The sequence below is a fragment of the Zootoca vivipara genome, chromosome 2 (genome assembly GCF_965207765.1).
Source record: "Zootoca vivipara chromosome 2, rZooViv2.hap1.1, whole genome shotgun sequence".
Classification (NCBI taxonomy): domain Eukaryota; kingdom Metazoa; phylum Chordata; class Lepidosauria; order Squamata; family Lacertidae; genus Zootoca; species Zootoca vivipara.
Window position 1 is genome coordinate 34,564,857 of NC_142584.1, and position 27,339 is coordinate 34,592,195.

The following is a 27,339-nucleotide window of genomic DNA, read 5'->3' on the forward strand; positions in this document are numbered from 1 at the left end:
CTCCTCTCTAATTACTCTTTGAAACGAATAAACAAAACTTGGTACCATCAAGAAGGAAATGGAACAGGAGATTTAACGTATAACCAGATTAATTGAAAACAAGATATAACTACAGTGGTACCTTGGTTCCCACACACCTTGGTTCTCAAACTCCGAAAACCCGGAAGTACAGTGGTACCTCTGGTTAAGAACTTAATTCGTTCTGGAGGTCCGTTCTTAACCTGAAACTGTTCTCAACTTGAGACACCACTTTAGCTAATGGGAGCTCCAGCTGCCGCCGTGCCACAGGAGCACGATTTCTGTTCTCGTCCTGAAGCAAAGTTCTTAACTTGAGGTACTATTTCTGGGTTAGCAGAGTCTGTAACCTGAAGCATTTGTAACTTGAAGCATTTGTAACCTGAGGTACCACTGTAAGTGTTCCAGTTTTTGAACATTTTTCAGAAGCCGAACATCCGATGCAGCTGTCGGCTATTGTTTCCAGGGCACCTGCACCAATCAGAAGCTGTGCCTTGGTTTTTGAACATTTTGGAAATCAAATGGACTTCCAGATCTGATTAAGTTGGCACTTTTGTTTTTGCTATTTATTTTGTGTTTGTGTTTTTGAGGCTTTTTTGATCAATTTGTTTTTTTTGACTGTGTGGAACCCAGTTCAGCTACTGATTGATTGATTATGTGACTGCGGAAATGGATAAAAGCCCCCCATCCAAACAATGACTATCAACAGTGCAGGTAAGAAAAAAATAATAATTTAGATTTTTATCATCTACAATAGTGTCTTGTTTATTTTATAGTACAGTACATTGATTATTGCTTTCATTTTATGGATCAATGGTCTCATTAGATAGTAAAATGCATGTTAGATTGCTGTTTTAGGGTTTTTTAATCCATTCTGCATTACTTTCTATGGGAAAGTGCACCTTGGTTTTGGAACACTTTGGTTTTGGAACGGACTTCTGGAACGGATTAAGTTTGAGAACCAAAGGAACCACTGTAATGTAAAACATGGAAGTGAATGAAGAGAAGCTTTAGTCCATGGCAAAATTATTACTCCCAGTAGGGAAAGGATTCTGGATTTTGCTAAATAAAGAGGCTGTTTTTCACTAGATTTGTTTGCCACAGTAAGATGATTATGCATACCAAAGCATCATGTAGAACAGAATGCTATGCATGTCACAACCTTGCTGGCTGAATGTTATATATATAACAATGTCAAAGTCCATTTCTTTGGAAGTTCAGAACATAGACCCAGGCAAATATAGACCCAGCAATGTCCTCATCCTTGTTAAGTTATAAAGCTCTGACGTGTAGTTTATAGCAGCTTGGAGGACAGGGGAAGATATGCAGATACAATGGGAAATTAATTTTGGAGGGCTATGTGCCCTCCTGCCACTAAGTAATTATTACCCAAATTTGTACCACCTAACATTTACCAGTATCTCCAGCTCTGCTAATATAAGGACTACCTTGTTCTTCTTTACTTCAGCTCTCAGCTTGACAAGGAATGTCTGTGTTCTGTGTTCTGGAGACCAGCACTGAGCAAAGTGTACTTGGTCACTAAGGCCCAAACTCTACCCTTACAAGGAAAGCATAACTGATGAAGTGTAGAGCATCTCAGCTCCCAGGTCTCTCTGGGAATGTTTGATTAAGAGAGACACACAACGTGTGGCTTATTCATATGATACAAGGTGACCAGGCTTAGGGTTTCCCCATCCCATTACCAGTTGGAGGGAGTGGCAGCAGTGATGAATAGTCATGCACCTTATTTTACTTAGGATCATCAGGGAAATGTGGGGAGGAGATGGAGATAGGCAGCAGTCACATTTTGCAATACATTGCTGCTGTCTAAGAGGTTAGAGGAGAGGTTGCCCAACCTTGGTCTACAGAGCCTTGAATCCCACCCAATTCCTGCAGCTGGTCACTTCTTACGTGTGGTATAGATCCATTCTATGATCTGTATGTCTGACCCACAGCCTCAAAAACAAGAAGCAGAAGGGAAGCCCCACTAGGCATGCAGTTCGAAACTCCCATTTATTCTAGGAGTGTTTTGTGACAGGGAATTTCATTAGCATGAGCAGTTTATAAGCTCTGCAAAGTGGAAGGAAAGGAGGACCTTTTCCTGCCTCCCTACTTCCAGCCACTCTCTGAAGACCACTCTTCTCCAGAGACCCTCATAAGAATATTAGGGGACGGTCGGGGGAAGCATGGCTTTGTTTTTTTGCAGTCTTCAGATGAGGACTAGATCATGTGAAAAACGAACATAAGATTTTAGCTGCGGTTCATTCATTTTCAGCTTTGTATTCTTCTTATAAAAAAACATGCCTAGACATTCCATTGTTGCACCCATAACCTAGGTTTAAGGTGCCACTTAGCTCCTAACTTTCATATCTCAGTTTCTAACACTACAAGCATGCACACTGAGCCTGAAGGGGGAGAGAGAGAGAGAGGAGCAGCTCAGGGAACAACTTCTGTTACAGAGCTAGGAGCCCACGCAGAAAGCAGGCAATGCTACAGGGTCTACAAAGCCAGGATGGAACGTTGTCCAGGATTCTCTGGCAGTAGCAGTCACAGTGCAGTGAGCAGAGTTATGGAAATGCTGAAGCTGGGGTAGGCAAGGTGGTGAAAAGGTCAGGGCTCTACAGGCACACTGGTGAAACCAATCTGACAATCCTGATAGTGCACATGCCCAACCTTGCTCCACTCCACCTCGGTCCAGGAAAGCAGCAGGTATGCTGGTGTTAACTCCATGTCGCTGCCCCACCAAATCAGCTGCTATTGTTTTCCAGAAGGTAACTAAACCAGAACCAAGTAAGAAATGGACTGGCCTTCCTTCTGCACTTGAAACATAGAACGCCATCAGTCCCAGGAGTGGCAGTCAAGGACAACTAATATGGAACACTCAGGTACTCTGTGCAGGAAAAAGGTTATCCTGCCTACTTACTCAAGTTTATCCTTAGTTCTCCCCTTTAACAATGCAAAATTGTGGGAGTCTCAGTCAAAAAGAAATAGGCATTGTTCAATCTACTTGGGAATAAAAGTAACATCATTTTATCATCATCTACCTACATACCCTCTTGTCTACCTTCTCTCTTAAGGAGAATGAAGAATGTATCCAAGGCATGAGAATAACCCCATTGACTCCCTCACCCACATCTTGAAGCAGTGTTACTTCAGATAGAGGATGGCTTTATCATACGGAACACTAAAAGTGCCCATGTCCAAGAGAAGTAACACTACGAGGCACATATTAATGTTGTTTAAAGGATTCCCTTTCACTACCATCCCAGCAAGTAAAGAGACATGAGAACCACCTGAACAAGGGCATTTTGGAAAGACAAGACACTTAAGTACATCCAGCACTAAAATTATCTCTAGCACCATGTATTTATTTGCATTTATGTACCACTTAATGTTTCAAACATCTATAGGGCATTTGCTAGTAGGAATGCTTGATCCACAAAGCCTGGGACTCAACACACCACCTGCTTTTGCTATCTGGCTGGAATTACTTAGTTAAGAGGTTGACAGGCCACAAAACTGGGTATACTTGCCCTAGTATGGTTGTGGACAAGAAAAGCTTGCAATGCATCCATTACACTGGAAAGTACCGTATGTAACACAGAACTCTCCATTCCCAAAATGGGAACATCTAATGTATGTCATATTCTCACTGAAGTGAAACTGCCCTAAGATCAGATGAGTCCCATGTGTCTAGTGAGCCAATGTTGTAACATACAGAATTCACAAATATACAGCAAATGCGCCAGCAGAGAGATCTGGAAGCATGTAAAAAGTTATACAACGCATCTTTAAAAGTCTACAGTGAACTTGAATACCACTCAAAATAGATGTCAAATCCACCCCCAAAATCTGCCCCCCTTAATTTCAGCTATTTGAAAGCAGACATGAGCTAAAGCACAGGTTTTGTATCTCCAAAATAGTAACAGATTATAGCCCACATGAATGGTGGAAAAGCTATTAGGAAAACACAATTGTATTTGTACACAAAGAACTGCACAATGTAAAAAAAGAAGCAGCTCATTTTCTGCTTACCTTCTTGGCATTTGGGTGCAATTTCAGTCACTGCTGGCTGTAGCTTTGGTTCCGGTGGCAGGTGCTGATTGGTTGGGAAAAACTCCACGTTTTCATTCTGCCTGACTGGTGGTACTGGAACCTCTGAAGATTTTGCTACCTGGATTTCCACACGTTTGGTGGCAACATCAGGCACAGGTGGGCTAGCAGCTTCCATTCTGCGCTGTGTTGGCTCAGGGATCTTTGAGGGGACTTCCATTCTGCGAAGAGCTTGGTCCTGAGGCTTGCCTATATTGATCTCAGTCCTCCTGGGAGCGGTCTCAGGGGGTTTGTGCCCCAGCACATCTGCTCTCTTGAGGCCAAATCTTGAAGCTCCTGGGGTGGAGTTCTCCACTTGCTTAGATGAGATATCAATGGAGATTTCTGTTCTTCTGGACACTGGCTCAGGATGTTTTGGTCCAGAGAGCTCAACTCTCCTCAGAGAAGATTTAGGAGATCTTTGTGCAGAAGACTCCACATGTCTGGAAGGGGTCTCTGAATTCTTGGTGCCAAGATCCTGGAATTTCTGTGTGGAGCTGGACACTGTGGACCTAGTAAGAGGGTTGGGTGTCCGTCTTTGTGGAGTGGAAGAATTTGGAGGCTGGTCTGCTTCTTCAACCTCAAAGGATCTTTTCAGAGCTGGAAGATTAACAAAAAGACACAATCAAGTTTAAACACCACAGTCAACTGTATGAGATTACTGACCTCAGAGACACAAACAAAAACCTAGAGTTCCAAGTCTCCAGTCATGTAAATTCATGTTCCATTGTGCACTGTCCTGCAAACCACTCTTTTTCATATTATGCTGAACCTGGAAGAGGCACTCATTCCTGTTGTGCTAAACCTAGAAGTCAGCTAAACCATAGATTCTTGAGCGAAGCCCAAAGTCAGGGAGAGCCCCTGCCCCACATGAAGTTCCAGAAAAGGTCACATGGTGTTTCACCAGATTCAAAAATCAGTGGATCCATGGACTCAAATGTGAGGTCCCTCCCAACTCTTTGGCTCCTTACTACTCATACTGTTTTGGGCTCTTCCTATTGAAATTTGTCCTGCTCCATTTATTCAATTATTATAGGCCCTATCGTTCAACTGCATGACATTGATTCAGGTGGCTTGTTTGCTAGGACTTACACACACAACTGTTGCAAATATCCACAGTGCCATTCTTTCTAAATAAAATCCAAGTTCATTTGGAAACAGCAGAAACATACACACAGAGATTTTCCTGCCAAGACTAAATTCATCCAGGATCACTTTTCACCTTATTTTGTGTGTTCATATCCACAAAACAATTGCAAAGGAATGCCCAGAAAATGGCCAAAGATTGACATCTCTGTTATACATGCATGCTGCACATCTGGCACATCCATCTGGCAAACCTCCCAAAAGATACAGGTCTCCTTGCAAGTTACAGAAATTGCACCATCAGACGTTTCCTTACACAGATCTTCAGAAAGTAAAGAGAAAGAAGCAATATGGGATGTAGGTCCCAGTGAAGATGTGGAGAATCTGGTGAACTCCCTTTAACCTTGTTAGAAAAGCAGCAGTGGGAAGTAACTGTTCCATTCTCTTCTGCATTTGGGGCCAGTTTTGCCTTTCACGTGGCACAAATTTCAATAGTGCTAACCCAGCATGGTCTAACAGACAATCACTTGGTCTTTGTTACTGTGTAGGTATACAAAAAATGGCAGGACACAGTGATTGCTCAAGTATTTTGTCGGGAAAATTTGCTCAGATGAAATGAATAAAGCCTCCATTTCTATCTCAATGTACTTTCTGTTCTACAGGACAAAATATATAACCCTTGAACTAGGACAGTGGTTTTCAACCGGTGTGCTGTAGCACCCTGGGGTGCCTTGAATGATAGTCAGGGGTGCCACAGGCAACACTGGCCTCTGTCCCTCTTTCCTTCCCTCTCTCCTCTGATGCCCTCTTGTGTCTCTGCCTCCCAAAGGCTTGCACAGCTGTTTATTGCAGCAGACCTGGAGATAAGCTCCCCAGGTGAATGGTGCCTCTGGAGCTGGCCAGGGGTGCTTCCCAGGCCCCTGTGGAGGTCTCTCTCTTTGGGGCAGGTGAGAGACCAGGATTGGCAGCTGTAGGTGCCCAGAGGACTGCCAAGGAGAGGGGAGAGGAGAGGAGTCTGAGGGAACACTCCACAAGGGAGAGTGTTTGAAAAAGGGTGAGAGGCTGCCAGCTCTGCCGGCAAGGGGTGACATAACTGGGCTCCCATGGGTGCCGCAGAAAGAATGTAGTTGGTCAAGGGAGCCATGGACTCAATAAGGTTGAAAGCCTCTGATCTATGGCCTAGTTACCCCATTGCTTAAGCCAATATACTAGTCTATGGATCACAAGCTACCCATTCAGTAGAACATATCCAGGCTGCATTTAAGGAACGTAAGAAGTTGTGTGAAGAACCCAGTGCAATGACGCAGCTAACCACAAGCTGCTGAAGTAGACATTTTGGTTATGCAGGAAAGGAAAGGAAATTGAAGCAGGAAAGTGTCGTTACTGTTATTTTAAAATAATTGCTTGATGCATTTGGGCTATGTTTAATAATGGGCTACATCATGACTGTCACTATTTTTCATTGCACAGACACCTGGAAGCATCTTAAGCTGGAGACAGGAAGCCTCAAAGCCACAGTGAGCAGAGTACATGCGACAGCATCCATTATGACAAGGCCATTTATTGTAGCATTGCAGTGGCATGCTGCTGCCAGCAGTTATCTGCGCAGCACAGTTGCTGCAGCCTCGAAACATCACAGGGTGCTTACAACATTATACTTAACCTTCCTGGTTTGTGCATTACCACCAATTAAGATAAATGGCTGTTTACATACCGCATTTGCTAGGTAATGAGACACATTATCTTTTGAAAGAGGTTAAGTGTCTTCTCAGTTAAAACTACCACTCAGAAAACATCAGATCTTTATTGCTATCAAATGAAGACAACAGTGCAGTGAGTAATGAGGGTTTCAAAAGCACTGAGCAATAAGCTAAAAAGAACCCCAGAGACAAGCACCACAGAACTCCAACAAATGAGGTAATGAGGCAATGCAATGGCACCACACTTTCTTCTGAGCTAGGGATGAACAAACCTAGCCTTGGGAAGTTTCAAAATCAATCTCAATTATTTCTGTTAAGCATTTGAACGAGAACTTTCCATCCAATCAGAATGTGGGTATGGGTGGGTTTGTGGGTGTGATTTGAGGTGGGGAGGAAGGGGTGCAAGGGGCAGGGAACCTCGAAAATAGCAAGGTTGAAAACAGGAGGGAGGCAGAGCTGAGCCAGAGAAATGAGGGGTGTGAAAGGCTGAAGCAGAACCAAAGATGGGGGAAAATGTCAACAAGTGTCTTGAATTGAGGTGGTGGGTGGTGGCAGGGGGTAACATGCTGTTAGTGTGAAGTGAGCTGGAGCTTGGGATAGGGGAAACAAAAGCAGAGGTCCCAAGGCTTCGGGTGCTGAGTAAGTGGCTGAGGAGGAAGAGAAAGGGAAGAGTAATTTCTCAAACTTTGTAATGACCAGCCCAAGCCTTTGGCAGCAGGCCCCAAAGTAATTTTGAGTGGCGTGGCAACAACAATGCCACAAGACTCTGCTTTGCTTGCACATTCACTCACCCTGGAGTATCCCCAAATGGTGTGTAACTTCAAGTGTGTGTGTGTGTGTGTGAGTGTGTGTGTGTGTGTGTGAGAGAGAGGAGAGAGAGAGAGAGATTTCTGAGGCTTTATAAGGCCAGAGACGGGGTGTGAGGCTTCAGAAAAATATCAGCTCTCCCATCCTCCTGACCACACACGCAGACATGCCTCATTACCTTCCCTGATAGAGGCAGTTTGGGCCAAGCTGCTGTTTCCTTGGGAATGGCTACCTTTATCTTGGAAGTTTCTGCTGCATTGCTTGGTGAAATCCTGCCATGCATTCCTGAACCACTCAGAGCGAACATCAATTGTGTATAGCCCTTTCTCAGTGTCCAGAGCACACACACACACACACACACACACAGAGAGAGAGAGAGAGAGAGAGAGAGAGAGAGAGAGAGAGAGAGATTAGACCTATTGGTCTAACAACTCCCAAAGACTTCCCCCAACTCCTTTTGAGACAGCCATAGATTTCTCTCCTGCCAGGATGGAGGAAGGAGAACAGCGAACAGCAAATGGGATGTGTATATTTTCTGACAGCCAGGAGAGGAGAAATAAGTTTAGACAAAGCCCGACCCTAAAGCTCAAGGGGAAACAAAAATTACCCTGAGCTTAGGGCTGCCTCAGCCCCTTGACCACACTTTCCCCTCCTCCAATTTCCTGTTGCTTTGCTAAGCTTCATGCCTCCCTTTCCCTCTTTTCTTCCCACCCACTGTTACCTTACTCCAACTAGCAGAAGCTCAGTAAATAAAAAAATGAAGGCATGTACAGGAGTGAGGTTGGCATATCTGAGGAAGTAGCAAACGAACAGAAGAAGAAATGAAGATACAGTACAGTGCTTTTAAAAATAGCATTTTCTGCCCCAAAGCCAAGGAAAAGGAAGTAAAAACAGTGTAATGCAGAGAGGGCTCTGCCTCCCCGACTTCTCTACAGGAAAGCAGCCCTGGAATTCTATACAAAACCAGCTGAATACAGACAGGCCCATCCTGCAGATCAAGCCAGGGAAGTCTCAGAATTCAGCCAGATGTATATGGTGTGCCCTAAAGCCCCAAAACAGCTTAGCTATTTTGTTTGCTTTTCCAATATAGCACATGATTGACAACCAGAACTCCCACTGCACCACCAGGGAGGAGGGAACTCCAATTGGAACCCTGATGATGCTGAGGTGTGTGGGTTTTTTTAAAAACCCTTTCCCCACCCTGTTTCCCAATTACCCACCCCACACACCCAAGCTATTTGCCACACTGGGCAAAACATATCAATACCATAATCTGTGAGAAATTGTAGTGAGTTCCTGAGGAGGATGAAGGAAACTGTCCCCTAGGATGGCCAGAAAGTGGGGTTTGGTGGTTGCTAAAGATGGATACTGATTGCACACAGCGAAGAACTGTTTGAGGCAAGTTGAGAGTTAATTATTTGGTATGCGAGGCTCACCCTTCCAGAGTCCTTCATTTCTGCCACCCATATTTTTAGGCATTGTGAAATCTCCTTAAATCTAGGCAACAATGGGTTCTTCAAACAGTACCAAAGAGTACTGGGGAGGGGGAAGCTGATGCAAAAACTGCATCCTTTATTCCTGAAGTGTTTCAGGGGTTACTGTTTAGCAAGAAATGCAAAAACTTTGTAAGTAAATCAGCTGGATCTATTTATCTACAGCTGAATGACGAAATATAGACAGACTGAATCAGCTCAGATGCACTTTGCAATGATGAATCAGCCTCTCTGATTTAATCACAATGATAAAGGAAGCTTTCTGTCTCCTTGAATTTCAGGCAATATCAAGGTTAAATGGGTGCTGCAGATTAGCCAATCTAGCTGCATTGGTTTAATTGTAAAGTTCAAAATGCATTAAAGGTAAAGGTAAAGGGACCCCTGACCATTAGGTCCAGTCGTGACCGACTCTGGGGTTGCGCGCTCATCTCGCATTATTGGCCGAGGGAGCCGGCATATAGCTTCCAGGTCATGTGGCCAGCATGACAAAGCCACTTCTGGCAAACCAGAGCAGCACATGGAAACGCCGTTTACCTTCCCACTGTAGCGGTTCCTATTTATCTACTTGCATTTTGACGTGCTTTCAAACTGCTAGGTTGGCAGGAACTGGGACCAAGCAACGGGAGCTCAAAATAATTCAATTTCTGAAAGCATTCCACCCAAAAAAATTCTGAACAAGTTTCACCAGTAGCATTGCTTCATCTAGTCCTGTCATTCCCAACATGGGGCACACACCACACAGGGGGGCAATTTGATTTTTAAAGGGGGCAATTCAAAAATGAGTTATTAACAGTTAATGGTACTTAAGGCTTCCTCCATGCGAATAGGAGTTCACTTTTTAAATAATAAGAATTATATGTCACCGGGGGGGGGGGAATCAGGAGTTTAGAGATGCTTAGGTGGGGCATGGCCGAAAAAAGGTTGGGAACCACTGATCTAGTCCCTTCTCCCAAGATAGGTCCATTCATAGCAGAATCAAAACAGATTTGCATCCACTTCAATATGCCAGTTAATGACTTTTGTAAATTGTTTAGCCAGAAAAGTAGAAATTATCAACAATTAGACATCTCAAACCAGTATGCCATGCCTTTTCTTCCCTTTTGTTGCTATGTTGTATATTATTTTCTAAACAAGAAATGAAAATACTTTTTTTTAAAAGTACAAATACATTGATTTCAGGTTATGACTTTGTTGGCTATAATTTTTAAGAGGGGGTAGGGAGAAAGAGATTTAATTTAAAACCCTAATATGGTTTTAAAAATAAAATAAGTAATATTGTCTAAATTGAGATGAAGTTCAAAAGAATCCATGACTTTTTTACCAAGCAAATGACAGCCTGTTCTAATGTTGCTTTTCTATGTAAAGAACTAAGCACTAGGAAAACATCTGTCTTTGAGAACTGCACATTAGATCATGTACTTTATTATAACAAGCTCAAATCCGTATGACAAAAACCCTGCAGCTTCTCACAGGACACTCATGATCTGGGAAACAGACTTTCCTGCTTGCAGAAGTTGGGTATTTGACCTGAACTTCTCATGCGGGAAATGCTGGTGGCAATAATGACCATCATGCTGAGCACAAGCCAGAAGGCTCCACCTCCTGCTTCATTGAGCTTTAAAAACTCAGTCTTCCTGTCTGTGTTACAAATAGTTTGTTGTGCACTCTTAAGTTCCCAAGAGGGTCCCTTCCATCTGTTTCAGGCTCTGCCAAATAAAGCTTAACATAATAAAACTCCCTTTATTAACATGGTGGGAGGACAATTATCATCATGACCCACGTGGAACATGGGAGGACTGAGCCAATCACATCTGCCAGTGATCTGTGGGGGGTGAACAACAACACCCAAGTTACAGCCAAGTGCATGACATAAATAAGGAAGCCATGGGACAAACAGAAATCATGACCAAAGGCCAAAATGCAGGAAAACAGCAGAGTGAAGAAGTCCTTGTTGCCCAGACAACCTAAGAGGAAACCTTTCTATAGTCTTCCAGTTCAGGAGTGTCTAGTGGCCCACCAGGGCGGGCAGAGCCAATCCAGAGCCTGAATGCATTTAAAGTGCTAGGCAGATTCCAGCCTTCCATCTGTGGCTCACCACACACAACAGCTGCACAGTGAGATTCAAATGTTCCCTGGCAGAACTTCACACTTGGTCCAAGGAGTCCCAGCGCAACCATTAAGCTCACTGGGCAGCCTCAGACACCTCACCTATCTCATAAGGTTGATATGAGGGGTGGCTGTGCTACTCCATTGTGGCAAAAGGAGCCCTATAGTATGTTGAAGACCAACAGATTCATTATGGCATATGCAAAGGCTGGGGAATTTCCAGCTAACAGACCCAAGTACTGTAGCCCTTGGAGTCACCATCTTGAACTGAAGCCAGTGATGCAAAGTGCCTTCCACTCCTGGAAGGCTTTGAAGGAACTGCAGCCACAAATAAAATTATTTACTTTGGGTCACCCGGCATCATTGTGATTGACAGGTGGGAGGCCTCACCCACTTGTCAAAGTGGCCCACGTGGAGAGGTCGTTATCCAACCACCTGTTTCCCACACCTGACACATGCTTTTGTTTCATAAGCCAGGGCACACTTGATCAGAGCCAACATGAAGTCACACTGATTTATCCCAGTTCATCTTCTTATTTCTTTGGGGGATAGGCAGGATGCAAAGTAACACACAGCCCAAATCATACAGGCCTTAAGTGCATTGTTTTGCTGCCCAGTTAAAAAAGAATCCAAAGAAGTGAGACAGAGGATACACAGCTTCAGTGAGCAGACAGAATTTCACAGTAGCCATCCTGAGTTAAGTTTCCTTCTAGAGCCTATCTAATATGGAGGCAATCAAAACTTTGCAGAGAAAAGGGGCAAAAGAACTCGTGTGTGTCACGGTGCTGCGGGGTGGTGGTCGTATTCTGCTATGGAATCTCACTCAGAAGCAGGTCAGAAAAACTTTCCAAACCCACTTCTCTTCATCTCTCTCTCTCTCGGTTCCTGTGTGTTTCTGAAGCTTCCCTAAAGCCATCCTTGGACTTCAACTGCTGGAAATTCAAAAGTGATCCCGCTGCCTTGCAGCCTGCCAGCATAATCCATACACAACCCTGACCATGCACAAAGCTTATTCCATTCACCATTCACAACACTCTTATAGCATGTAGAAATGTTAGGAGGATACCAACAGCAATTCACCAGATCCTTGGATTTGCACATACCTTGACAGGCCCCTGACTCTCCCAGGGAAGTCCCTCTGCAACCATGCACGCCCAAGACAGCTTGTTCATAGCAGCATTAAAACATAAACATATCCCACTGAGTTTGACAGCATGGTAAATGCACTATCCTCTCATTCCCCCTCATCATCAACAACAACAACAATCTAGGAAGCCAGATGGATTTATCTTTGCCCTAGAAAGGAAGGGTGGGAGGAAAGGGAGAGCAACCAACTGGCCAATCAATCACCACTGCTAACCCCCAACTAGCACAGCGGCCTGCAGGGAAGGGTAAAGGTCAGTATAACAAGGGGGAGTGCACAGCAAGCAAACCACGTACAAACATGAGTTGCCTGATGGATAGAATCTTCTGCCAGGAAGTTTCACGTGGAAAGATGCAATCTGTCCATTTCCCACCAAGGACACTTCTGCTTTTGAAACACACAGTGAACCAATGAGCTACTTTAAAAGGAAAAATCCAGCCAGGTTTGAAAAGAAAACAGCACTGGACTGCACTGGCACCTCTCATCTCATAGCAGGCTATGGGGATGCCCAAGTGCCAGGACGAAGGTAGGGGAAGCATGGGGGTGTCTGGGTACACTGGAGAAATTGAGTGTGTGTCCTCATGGAAGATGTTGGTGGAGTGGGAAATCTCAGGCCCAGGGAGCCATTTTGACCTTCCAAGCCTCTCTGTCTAGCCCTTGCCATTCTCCCCATTCACCCCTCCACTTGGCACACCGCTTACTGGCCCTCCCTTGTCCCTTCCATGAGTGTTAGAAACTCAGATATATAGGCTAGGTGCCAAGTGGCTCCTTAAATCAAGGCCGCAGTCGCCAAAATGGAATGTCTAGCTGCCATTTTTGGCAAGATGGCTCTAAAGCAGGGGTTGTCAACCTGGTCCCTACTGCCCACTAGTGGGTGTTTCAGGATTCTTGGTGGGTGGTAGGGGGTTCTACGGCACAAGCTGAATCCTCCTTCTATCGAGCACTGGTGGGCGGTAAGGAAATGTTACCATCAAGAATTAGTGGGCGGTAGGTATAAAAAGGTTGACTACTCCTGCTCTAAAGTCTTATCCTTCAAAAGATGGGTTGACTGTGATTGATTCTCAGTTAAACATCTGGCTAGTTCAGATGACAACCTTGAGCTAGGTTAAGAGCTTTGGGAACTTAAAGAAGAAAAGTCACTTGATCCTGGGACAGTCCACATATATATTGGCCTATTCTGACCTCTTTTTCCTAATGCTGACTGTTGCTCAGGCTGCACAGAAAAAGCATTTTGGTTCCTGAAATTCATTCCGATTGTGCAGATAAAATATAACTGATAGAATTCTACAGGATGGGGTATTAGTGTGTGAAAACAGTCCAGATCCAATGATTCCCAGACAGTGAAAAGGTCAGGTGCCATCCTGGTGCCCAGGCATCTTCACTTGGTCACAAGTGGTCAAAAGCCAGGTGGAAAATGCACCCAGCACCTGGCTAATTTCAAACACTGTCTTCTATGAGTGTTTTTGCCTGTCTGAAAGGCATCCTTAACTCAAACAATGCCTCTTGTTTGCCTGGATGGAGGATAGAGAGTGGTGCATGAGCTGAGTGTGCGTAAAAACCAGCCTACTGCACAAAGGTGACATTTACATTTGTTGCTCCACCCACTTGCCTCTGGCCCAGCCCACTGCTGGCATGTGGCCCCCAGAAAGCTGCCCAGAAGAAAATGCAGCCCTTGGGTTTTATACTGCAAAGCCCAGGAGTATTTTGGATAGTACAGATGTTCAGTCAAAAAATGCACACATGGGCTTTGAGCAGGCATGCAGCTGGCCAAATGTTTGCTCATATAAGTCAAAGAGAAACTGCCCTCAGCAACATCACTGCAGCCCATCTACCCACCTGCAGAAATGGAGCCTATTTCAGCTGTTTAAAGCTGGGAACACAATACAACTTTATGTCAGCTGTGTCTTCTTTTCTCTTACCTAAAAACTATTAGGTTAACTGAGAAGGAAGGTTAGTGGAGCAGAAGGCAAGTGGCCATACCCCTGAATTATTATCTGCAAGGCAGACATGGTGGGGGCTGTAGGAGTGTGGCAAGCCCCGCCCCCTCCAAAAAGAAACAACAGCGTAAGTCTTTATCAAAGGTTTACCACATGCTTTCATATAACCACAGGGGCTAAGCTGAGACCATCAAGACTTTTCATATGCCACCAGGCCTAAATTACGGCCAAGCAGACTTCTGAATTCTCTGCCCAGATCTCGTCAGGATGCTACTTGTGGCTTGCTACTCATAAAGATTCTCAGCACAACTCTCCATTAGGTATTCAACCAAATGGCTACAGGAACAGAATGGTTACATTTGTGAGTGAACTGTATCTGACTTTCATAAACTCTCTATTCTGGTCTGCAAAGGCTCTGAATCATCATGGGAGCTGAGAACATAAAACCTCAGAACACTTATTATCAGGTCCCCAGCCCCTAAACCTAGTGGCGTCTCTGAGAGCCAAGTGCTGATATCTGATCCTGGAAACAAAATTACCACAGCAATAAGAACTTCCATTATTCTATCAAAACAGGACTAACCATATCCCCTCCCTCCACCACCATCCTGTCCGCATCCCATCAGACTCTGCCACTCTGCATGGGGTGGGACTAGATGACCCTAATGGTCCCTTCCAACTCTACAATTCTGTTATTCTCATGGGGATTAGAGAAGATATGCAATTGTTTTTGTAGCATTTACTCTCTGGATATAAATGGCTTTCCTCCAGAAAAGTTACCACTTTAGGACTGCTTCAGATGTTCCCCCCCACACACACACACATAAAGTGCTACTGAGAATGAAAATGTATGAAAGCTGCAGGTGGATTGCACCTTTTTCTCTCGCTCACCACACCTACCTTTTTATCTGAACATATACACTGCCAGGAAACCGTAGCCAGCTTTTAAATGCAGTGTGCAGCCATCTGACAAGAGATCATCACTATACGGCTTTCATGGACTTTCTTACTCTATGTGCTTTCTGTGTAGGAAAAGCACATGTCTAAGCAGATCTCATCACTCACTGGATTCTGACTTACAGCTATTAAACTACAACTTACAGTACCAGTGCTCAAAGGCTAAATGTATCTGTCCCTCTTTCTCTTCTCAGAAAAAAAATATCTAGACTAAAGACGTATTGATTTAGGATGCATTTGTTTTCCTTGGAACCATAGTTCATCTCTAACACCTACAGTTCAACTGTGATAGCACTGGCACAAATCTTTATAATGCAGGCCAGGGATGGAAACTTGTGGCCCTCCAAATGTTGGAATACAACTTCCATCATTCCTGACAATTGGCCATGCTGGGCAGAGTTTATAGGAGTTGGGAGTCCAAAAGATTGTAATCTCTGACCTCCCTTCTTCCTCTACTCAGTTTTCTACTTCTCTCCCCCTCCCCCACAAAAAAGGTTCCATTTTTCACTGTGGTCCCACTTGTGTGACCCATCTTAGCTCAAGGCCACAACAACCCAAACATCAATCCCTACTTTGTATAATTAAAGACCAGTGACTAAGAAGTAAAAGCAGTTGTCTGTTCTTAGAACAGCAGCCAAGAGACAAAACGTATTATGTTCAAGAGAGCCAGGACAAGGCAGCACAGCTGGTAAGAATTCAAGGTGGCAATTCTACGGATTGCTGCAGTATAAACAAAGATCAGTGATTGGAAGATTCTTTACAAAATCCTGAACTCTGCCAATTATTTAAACAATCAGACACAACAAAACTAATCAGAGATGCCTTGGAGCACAACGTGTCATTCAAATCGCTTATTTGGCGCATACAACTTGGTGCAGGTCTAATACTCCTATTATATACAAAATGTTCCCTGGTGCATTTTGTACACGTTGCTGTTACGATTATTGCATTATAACACAGCAGGCGCTTTCCAACGACACCAGAAAAGGGTTTTATTTCCCCCTCTCCCCTTCATTATAACAGCTCAGAATCCTATGATAGGTGGAAGGAACATTTAGCAATATCCATTCTAAAATTATACAATGCATGCGTCATTCATGCAGCGGGGGAGGGAAGTCTGCTTCTGAAATCACTGAACTGTGGGGCTCAAAGAAAGAGATGGATCATCTCCTATTTCAAGATATGCATCAAAAGCGCAGCAAGCTGGGGGAGGGGGCAAATGGTCATTACCCAGCTTAATATATGCAAAGTTCAACCCTGAAACAACCCTAGGAGCATGAAAGCAAAAGTTGCCTGTCAAGTGTTTCCAAGGGAAAGCAAGGGTGCTGCTGCCCCTCCACCTGATCGCTCATCCTCATCGATGATCAGCCTGATACTTCAAACAAAGACTGATGGTTGCAATACATAACATTTATTTATTGAGCCGCTGTGGGTTAAACCACAGAGCCTAGGGCTTGCCGATCAGAAGGTCGGTGGTTCGAATCCCTACGACAGGGTGAGCTCCCGTTGCTAGGTCCCAGCTCCTGCCAACCTAGCAGTTCGAAACCACATCAAAGTGCAAGTAGATAAATACCATGTTTCTCCAAAAAAAAGACACCGTCTTATATTTATTTTTCCTCAAAAAAACAACAACACCATGGCTTATTTTCAGGGGATGTCTTATTTTCCCTCCTCCTCCTCCTCCGCCTCCTGCCACCGCCGGCATTGCTGCTGCGCCTATCACTATGTCTTATTTTTGGGGTATGGCTTATATTCTTTGAATGTTTAAAAATTCTGCTATGGCTTATTTTATAACTACGTCTTAAAATAGGGAAAACAGGGTAGGTACCACTACAGCAGGAAGGCAAACAGCGTTTCCGTGTGCTGCTCTGGTTCGCCAGAAGCGGCTTTGTCATGCTGGCCACATGGCCTGGAAGCTGTACGCCGGCTCCCTCAGCCAATAACGCGAGATGAGCGCCGCAACCCCAGAGTCGGTCACGACTGGACCTAACGGTCAGGGGTCCCTTTACCTTTACCTTAGTCAATTGAAAGCAGCTTTCCTCAATCTGGTGCCCCCCCCCAGAAGTTTCAGACTACAACTCCCACCCCACCTAGCATGGCCAATGGGGGTTGCAGCCCAAACTATCTGGAGCGCACTCTGCCCTAGGGCACTCCATGCCTCATGGCTTTTAGCTACATTTGAGGGGAATATTCTATCAGTGAAATGTTGCCTGGGGTTCCTTCTCTATATGCAGCAGAAAAAGAAGGGGGGGAGCTGCACAGCTGGCAAGTGAGCTGCCTGTCAGGCCAGCTGCAGGCACCCTGTCTCACCATTTAAATCAGTCAGCAATGTAAATATTTGGAATGGTTCTGAGGCCCAAAGACTCCCTTATTGTCTTTAAATGCACAGCATGCTCCCATCAGGGTTTGGTGGCCTCCTGTTCCTCTTATTTACACTGGTTATTCCCTCCCAATGGAGAAAATGTAAGCAGCCCATTTTCAAGGGGAAAATAGCAAGCCTTGCTAGAAAGGGAGGAGTGACCCCTGAAACTTCCCTTCCTTTAAAAAACCGCTGCAGTTTTGCTTCTGTTTTCTATGGCCTCAAGCAGGTTCTCCCTCAGAATGCCAACCAAAAGGAGTCAATTTGTTCTCTGGCCTGCAGGAATTTCCTGCCCAGTTGGATACCAGGGAAGCGACAGAATGGAGGGAAATCCAGGCTTCTTGAGGTCTCTCACTCCCGCAGCTATGTGGGATATGGCATCCACAGCTACATCCTGTAGCACAGGGGGAGCCAATGTGGTTGTTCTCCGGGTGCCATTGGACTCTTGTTCCCACCAATCTCAGCGAACACGGCCAGTCATCAGGGATAATGGGTAGTGCATTCTGACAAATCTCTGAACGGCACGCTGGTTACTCTTGCTACAGTACATTCTACCCACTGAGCCAATATGGGGACTATAAACGTGAGAAGAAGACAGAGCTAGGAAACCCAGGTTCATAATCAAGTAGCACATAAGGTGGTGGACCAGGAAATAACATATCTCTAGCCAAACCTTGTACTCTTGTTCTTGTACTCAGGTCCTGCCAGTGAGCTTTCCAGAGGTATCTGGTTAGCCACTGTGAGAACAGGATGCTGGACAAATTGGGTCTTGGACCTTTCTTATGGTCTTCGCATCTGCTGTACTGGCTAGATTCAAACTTCTATTTCAATCAAGAAGTTATTGTGTGATTCTTGTGTTAGCACTTAGCTCACTGGGGTGTTGAGAGCATACAAATGGGAAGGGGAGGACTTTGGAAGAAGCGTGGCATAAAAAATATAACCAATAAAATAGAATTGTTGTGGTTGTCATGTTAAAAACGTATGACTCAGATTCCTAACAACTGGTGCCTGCTACCAATTCTTTGGGTTCAGGTACATGTGAAATGTGAATGATTTAGGATCTCAAAAATGTGCTGGGAAATTAAAAACATTCAGGCCTTTACCTTATGTCAGTATAGAAGACTTGTAAGTGATAGAGCAGTTTCCCTACCTTTTGTGATGTCACAGCAGCCTAGATTTGTTCCAAGTGGAAAATGCAAGCATTTTGACTACCATCCTCATACAAGGCTCAATGAAACCTTGCAACAACCAGTGAGGGCAAACTGTGACCCTTCAGCATGGAGGGCTTCTGATATTTGGCTGCTACCTTCACTGCCCCTCCCAATTTTTATGCCAACTACACATTACTTATGTTCAAAGTATGTGCCAGTTGTCACGGGGAGGGGGGGGGGCACTCCCAATTCCTTAACAGCCAAGATGTCCCTTAACTGAAGGCGGTTACAGAAGTGCTTTTAGTTTTCTCCTTCTCTTGCTTTTTCTCTTTATCTGCCCAGCAATCTATCACATTGCCTCACCTCCCTCCTTCCTGCTGAGGCTTTACTGGCCAAAAATATCCAGTGGAACCCTGCAGGGCTTGTGATTATTATAAGCTGCCTGTATCAACCCATCTGCTGAGAAGATTTGGGGAGGCAAAGATCGACAGCTTGCTGATGCAAACATCTGCTTGCTTGCATTTCTGCCAAAAAAAGCATGTAATTATAACAGACAAAAAGCAAATTACAATTTAAGAGTCAAAATTCAAAATGGGAGGCTTTCCTAAGCACTGGCCACTCTTCAACCCTTCAGTGGCCAGGTGAATAGGTTAGAAGATATGGCTTTTCTGCAGTGGCCAAGAGAGAGTGAGCTGTTATGTTCCTGCTTCAAACCTCATCATGGTCATGAACACAATCATATTGTAAAGGGCTTTGAATGCTCAAAACATACTAAGTATTATTATCTGTTATGAAAATGCCTCAGGGAAGGGACCTATCTAATTGGTAGAGCATCTGCTTCACATGAGGAAGGTCCCAGATTTGACCCCTGGAAGCTCCAGGTAGGTCTGGGATGGGCCCCTGTCTGAAATCCTGTAGAGCCACTGTCAGTCAGAGCAGGCAGTACAGTGGTACCTCGGGTTAAGAACTTAATTCGTTCTGGAGGTCCGTTCTTAACCTGAAACTGTTCTTAACCTGAGGTACCACTTTAGCTAATGGGGCCTCCCACTGCTGCCTCGCCACCGCCGCACCATTTCTGTTCTCATCCTGAAGCAAAGTTCTTAACCGGAGGTACTATTTCTAGGTTAGTGGAGCCTGTAACCTGAAGCGTCTGTGACCTGAAGCGTCTGTGACCCGAGCTACCACTGTACTGAACTATGGTAAATAGACCATCAGTCTGACTTGGTTAAAGACCAAGCTCCCTATGTTCCTTGGCTCTTCTGTGCAAGAGGCCTTCTTGCTGATCTGGACAATCTCAATATTCAATGTTCCTGATGGAAGTACTTTGCCTTGCTGAGAGCAGTGCTGATTTAAACAGAGCAATGCCTCTGTGCAAGAGGCCTTCTTGCTGATCTGGACAGTCTCAACAGTCGAAGTTCTTGATGAAAGTACTTTGCTTTGCTGAGAGCAATGCTGATTAAAAAACAACAAAACAAAAACAAAAACACTACATTTACAACTTTCTGTGTTCAACAGTTGAAAAAACGCAAAAATTGAATCATTTAACAAGGTGATGCCATCCAATCAACTCAAAGGACAGGGGCTCAAGATTTTCTACAGCTTTCAAGTCACTGCATTCCAAATGCTGCTTCTGACCCTCAGACACCTCTCAGGGAAAGTGTGGGCTGCAATAGGGAGCTCAAGCATGAAACTGTGAATGGGGTTCAAGTAGAGCAGTGGTGGCCAAACTTGGCCCTCCAGCTATTTTGGGACTACAACTCCAATCATCTCTAGCTAACAGGACCAGTGGTCAGGGATGATGGGAATTGTAGTCCCAAAACAGCTGGAGGGCCAAGTTTGGCCATCACTGAAGTAGAGGATCAACTTTCTTCCAACCACAGTTCAATGTGTAACTAATCAACACCCCTTTAATTTTTTTAAAAAAAGTAAAGCCTATGCCAGTTTTAAGCGCTTAACAAATAAATTCAAAAGCAAACAAACCACCAAACTAACTGCCCTGGCCATGGGTCCAGGAAACTGAAGCCAGAACACTTCTTCACTGCAACCAACTTAAAAATCTGGGCTGAGTGAGGGGGAACTCAACACCCCATTGGTGACACTTCAGATGGGTGGAAACATCTGTTATCTATGTGGAAGTGTTGACATGGGTTTATTAGGGCTGCCCACAGCATCCCCAGCCAGCAGAGCAAAAGTCGTGGATTCAACTTGCTATATGTGAATGTACAAAGCACTTTGGGAGAATGGGGTCAGAGGAAAGGAGAAAACATCCACCCAGCACCATAGCTTTGCAGTATGTTGTATGGGCCCAAGGTACAGAAGGTCACAAGTTCAATCCTCCCACTTCCTTTCTTCTTTCCGTAGCACAGTCGTTTTTCCCCACCCCACAAGCAAGGATGTGTAGTCACTTCCTCAGACTAATAAAGCCAACAGCAAATACAAGGAATACTATAGCGGGAGCTAGAACTCACCCAATATGAGACAGGCACACAACTGGTGGCTGGCATAAATGGCTTGAGAACATGGGCGGCTTCCAAACTACATTTTTAAGGTGAATGCATGAGCTGCTTGCAAACACGTCATTTGTGTAGGAGGAACCAGGGCAGGCCCCACCATGCTTCAAGTGTCACCATGAGGGAAAATGAAGGAAGGCAAGAATTGGGGTTTGAGTGATAGAGTAAGACTTCTATTTCTCTCTCTTTTTTACATGGTGGGCCTAGCTGGGGAGGCAGAACCATTTAATGTTCACTTTAGGCAGAAAAAATGCCTTGAGACAGATTTGTGAGTTTTCTGGAGCAGCAGGGTAGCTAGTACATAAAATACAAACAAACTTTATTTCTGTGTGAGGGAACTCAAGTGACTGCTATTGCCTTGAGAGTCTGTGAAGGGTCTGGGCTCTAAACTTACTTGGGCTGCATACACACTACAGTGGAACCTCGGTTTATGAACACCTCGGTTTACGAATTTTCGGTTTACAAACACCGCAGACCCATCTGGAACGGATTAATTCACTTTCCATTACTTTCAGTGGGAAAGTTCACTTCAGTTTATGAACGCTTCAGTTTATGAACAGACTTCCGGAACCAATTACACCCATGCTTCGGGTTAAGTACGCTTCAGGTTGAGTACTCCGCGGACCTGTCTGGAATGGATTAATCCACTTTCCATTACTGTCAATGGGAAAGTTCGCTTCAGTTTATGAACGCTTCAGTTTAAGTACTCCGCGGACCGCCTGGAACAGATTAATCCACTTGCCATTACTTTCAACGGGAAAGTTCGCTTCAGTTTATGAACACTTCAGTTTATGAACAGACTTCCAGAACCAATTGCGTACATAAACCGAGGTACCACTGTATACTCTTAAAGCACATCAGAAGCACATCCCCCCCCCCCAGATTTCTGGGCACTGTCGTTTACCCTTCACAGAGTTACAACTTCAAGCAACCATTAACAAACTTCAGTGCCCAGAATTCTTTGAGGGGGGGGATGTGCTTTAAATACATAGTGGCATAAGCAGCAGTCCTGGACAAACTAAGGAATGCACATACCTTCCTTCTCATGTCCCCATTCTCACCCAATTTGTGCCTCACACGTATTAGAAATAAGAACCAAGAAGCTGAATTTTCCTTCAGCCCCTTCCCATCCTATTCCCTTCTTTCACATCCACTCTGTTTGACCCTCTTAGATAAATGCCTATGGGGGAAAAATGAGGGAAGGGAAGGGTGTAAAAAACACTTTTGCTATTCCTACCCCCCCCCCCCAAATCCTGCCCTGCCAAACACACACACACACAAATTAACATTGGCCATGGAAACCCAGATCTGCCAAGCAGTTATCACCAATTTTCCAGGCCAGTTCCCTTCCCCTTCCTTTGGTATGCCTCTCCAGTGGTTTCATCTTACAAGAGGTTTATTGGCTTGGGGGGTGGGGGGGAGGGATGGCTTTCATTTTAAATCATCCCTTCTGTTGCAAATGCAAGAAAATGGCTCAGAATGGTCTGTAAGGAAGTGTTTTTTAAAAGCCAAACAAGTAAACTATACAGGTCTATTTGTCCTTCTGAGGGTAAATTAAAATGCTGACAGTGAAAGCATTTTCACTGTCATAACCACGCATGGTGAAAAGGACTGGTATGGCGGCTTTTTGATGTGTGAGAGATTCTAGACTATCTCTCTCCACCACCACCCTGCCCACCTACTCACGCAATGTAGGTGGGGGAAGTCCTTTAGGCCACAGATACAGCCTAGGGTGGCAGAGTTCAGGAGACGTGTGAGTAAAGACTCCCTCAGTCTGAGAGCTTCTTCTTGGTTGGGTTGATGGGTTTGTTTTAGCTTCCGATTTTTGAACAAGCGAGCACCAGGCTGCACCAAGACTTCAATGCGTTCAGTTTCTACTGTGCACATTTATCATGAACAGCTGCTCATACCAGACCAAATTTAGTGCACTAGAGAAACAGTTTTGTCATAGATGGTTTGTGTGACCAAGGGCAACTTCATATACAATAATATTGCTATAGGACATGTGCATGTGGTCATTTTGAGTTTGGGAACCTTAGCCAACTGCAGCTCCTCACTTCAACTGTATGACAACAGACGTGTGTGTGTGTGTGTGTGTGTGTGTTAATCACATGCAGCAGCTATATATGTTTGCCTTCAGATTCCTAATGAAAAAATGATGCCCACAATTCACTGTGTGAAGCAACCCTGAGTAACCCTATTTACACAATCCAGTTCCTGTGTCATGCAGAATGATTTGTGTTTATCAGTACTGATCTTCTAGCCCCCAAGAAAATCACGTAAGCAGCATTGGGAATAAAAATTATCAAAGTACACTTTCTAACCCAAGGTGGGGCCAGGCCCTTAGACATCAATTCTCATCTTCTAGATCACGGGTAAACAGAAGGTAGATTGGGCTCTACCAGTAGGCCTTTGGGTGATTGGCAGTAGAGTGGCAAGGATTTCTGACTCCCAACTGTTCAACAACTAAATTACTCTTTCCCCCTCTCCTGAGTTAAGGCTGCTGAAATCCTGGGATAACAAGGAAAAGGTCTGTATGTGGTAGGACTGTGAGCTCAGCTCAGTTCTTGGGCTTCAAAACAAATTCCAGGGCTCAGCAGGTGCTCAGAGGTACCATCCATGATCTAAGTGCACATCTTCTACATTTGACTCCAGTTGATAGATCTCTTGATCACAACATGCCACAAGCAGAGAGCAAGAGTAAAGGATTGCCCCTGGTAACTATGCCTGGCACGAGTCCAACAATTCTGCAATAATAGTGCTGGAACTATATATTATGCTATCATTCCCCCTGCTTCAGCCAGGTGTGTGACAGTGCAGGCATTGCCTGAAAATGGAGAGCAAAACTGGTATTTACTGGAATGCCGCAAGTGCAGCTGAACAATAAGGAGATGGATATTTTACCTAGTACATGAGGTGGGGGTGGCGGAAGATGGTACTTAATTGGAAGAGAACTGCAGGCATGTTGGTATGATGAAAGCTGAAGTGCATCAGTCAAGATGGCCACACACTCATACTAAGATGCCATTAATGTGTCACTTTCAGTCACTAACATAAACTTTTTAACTCAATCAGCAAGGAAGGGAACACACACAATACCATGACGACTCATCCCTACTGGTGGCCAAAGAGCAAGGAGTAAGGAAAATTAAGCAAGGTGGAATCAACAGTGCTTTCTCATAAAGCCTTATGACAATGACAGACTGCAACCAATAGGATACAAGAGAATTTTGTTCAATAACTAAGAACAAACTAAGCTTAACACACAGGCATGCTGCTGACAATGGGCCAACCTGCACAGGTCTTGGTTAAACTATGCATTCACTCAGTGCTTGCAAGGTATATTGTGTCCCATGCTAAGCCAACAATGGTTCATCTTCCTGCATGGCAAATGAAAATGGAATGGTGCCAGTGAGGGCCAGAATATCCAAACAATCCACAGTGCCATGTTGTCATAGGGTTTCCCCATGCCATGTTGCATCTTATTTTTAGGGCCTGGTTGTCTCCTATGCTTCCTGTTTGGTACTTAAAATGGAAACAGAAGGGCAAAGCATTCCCACAGAGAGCACAACCCTTGCAGCTATGCATGATACTGTATCTTGGATAGCCAAGGAGCCAGCAAGGAAATCACCACCTGACAACCTAATGTGAAAGGAAAAAGCCAACCTTAAAACACAAACGCAAGACAAAAATATTACCATGCCCATTTCTAAACATATCCATGCATACCAGCAGATTGTTTCCCAGGGTGTACTCAAGGGTGCGCAGTACCGGCACCTCTTTTTTGTTGTTAAAAAGTGTGGCATAACTGAATACTTGCAACACGCAGCAAGTATTGTTCATATCATTAATGTACCTAAATTACATTTATCAACAATGTAATATAAATGCTTATATATAACATTATATAACAAAGTATATAAATGCTTAAAATAAATTCCATTTCACCCAAGTGAGTGTATCGCTTGCAGTCCTCCAGTTCACAGTACTGTCCAGCTGTGACTCTGAAGTTTGAAATATTCTTGGCTCCCGCATTTTGGAGGCTTAGTTTGGCAAGCCTACCAGGGGAATATACTGCTTTATAAATACCGGTGAATATTAATGCTATGCCACATCAAATATCTAAAAATAATGATAACAGCAGTTTAGTTTGATGCCCTCAGCTATCAGCAGCAGCAAAGAATAAATCCCAAACATGTTGACTAAAGGATGAGCCTCTGAATGAGTTAAATCGCCAGTGCCTGGGAACCCTGAAAGCAGCAATGAAAATGACTGGGTGCACCATGAACAGTGCTAGCATCATTCTGGGAACAATGGTTGGGTATTTTGATGGGGAAAGAGGATCAGTGCACAAATAACCCAGGGGCTGAAATAAACAGTCTATTATAGTAATTGGGGGAAATGCTGAGCAACTCACCTCTATAGTATTTGTATACCACCACCACTACCCCTGGCACTTGGGGCTTATTCATACAACAATTGCATCATGAGCAAGGGCTGGCTTGCTTCACGTGTAGTAAATGATTGACAATGGTTTATCATGAATGACCTGTGTGCTGGTGCACAGTGCTCAAAATTCCCTGCTTCCCTCCTGCTCTTGGCCATGATGACGGGAGGAACAAGTCCAAGCAATGGCTTGTCATGTCATCTGAACCAATAGCCTAGGTTTGGATTGCACGGCAAGTCAGACCTGTGGTTTTCTACAGGCAGAATTCCTCCATGGGCAACCATTCAGAGGCCACATGTCAAAGATGGGCAGAGCAGAGGTTAAAGTGAGAGGTACAACAGGTATCAATCTTTGCTGTTACAGTAGAAACTCAGAGGTTTCTGCATATACCAGCCCACTACACCTCTCCATTCTGGCAAGCAAGAGGCATTATCACAGTGCAGGGACACATTCCAGCCAGGCAAAATCAATTGATTGGGATAGATATTGCTTTTAGGCCCAGAAAAATCAAGAGAGCTGCCCCAGCGATGTTACATAGCAAGGCTGTTGTCAAGTCTTTACTAAAATTGACACTCCAGAGCTGGCGTACCTGAAACAAGGAGCATCTGTTATTTTCTGTTGGGCAACAATGTTCTTCTAACTCTAAGACGATCTTTAGCTAAAGAATATCCTGGCGCATTCTGTGGTCGCTGGTGTCTCTGCATAACAGTGCGCAAGGCCTCTGTTATATGCCACCTACAGGAATCGAATTCCACATTCCCCCAATGCACAACCAAGCTGCAGAACAGGAGCCTGGAGGGAGGGGGTGTTGGACTTGCAATTAGGAGCTATGCTTTATTCTTTGATGCTACTCCCAGGCAAGATCCTCCTGGCAAGGTGAGGCCTGGGGAACACTGACAAGGCAGGCATTGAGCTAATGAGGAGAGGAACTCCTCAGAAGGCCTGCCGAAACCCCTCAACTTGGGCAGGGGGAGCAATTCTTGAACAAGTGTTGGCAAAATAGAGCAGGGTTACCCAAACTAAGGCCCGAGGGCCGGATGCGGCCCAAGAGACTCATTTATGCGGCCCCTGGCAACCCCCGCTGCCGCTACCCGCTCTTATCGGCGTGGCGCAGCTGCCCACTTCCAGGTCGCTGGGAGCGTCGGAAATAGCTTGTGCGTCATTTCCGGCACACTTCCGGGCCAGAGGATGCCCATGCGCATAAGCTATTTCCAGTGTTCCAGCAACCCGGAAATGCACCGTAAATTGCGTGTGCGCACGTGTATGGGCACTCCTGCTGCGCGCTCCGGCCCACAGTGTGATCGGCGCTGGTGGCACTGGCCCTCGGCGAAGTAAGTTTGGGGATCCCTGAAATAGAGTTTAAAGAACTTAAGAGGTGGAGGAGCGCTGTGGTATCATGCTATGCTTATTCAAGGCAGTGGAACTTTTGCCAATGGCAACTCAGGATATATAAAGCCTGTCTCCCCTGCCCCAACCACACCATATGTAAAATTATGGGTTTTATCCAACTAAACAGTCAAATTAACGGATTTTAG

At 44.7% G+C, this 27,339-nt stretch overlaps 1 protein-coding gene across 3 annotated transcripts in view; it reads right to left on the reverse strand.

Annotated features, from left to right (window-relative positions):
- SEPTIN9 (septin 9) overlaps positions 1–27,339 on the reverse strand; it is a 219,895-nt gene that overhangs the window by 97,595 nt on the left and 94,961 nt on the right. For all 3 annotated transcript variants that reach the window (XM_035104583.3, XM_035104587.3, XM_035104584.3), the window contains one exon: positions 4,051–4,707. In XM_035104583.3, the coding sequence (XP_034960474.1) occupies positions 4,051–4,707 (657 nt within the window). The remainder of the gene's footprint in view (positions 1–4,050; positions 4,708–27,339) is intronic.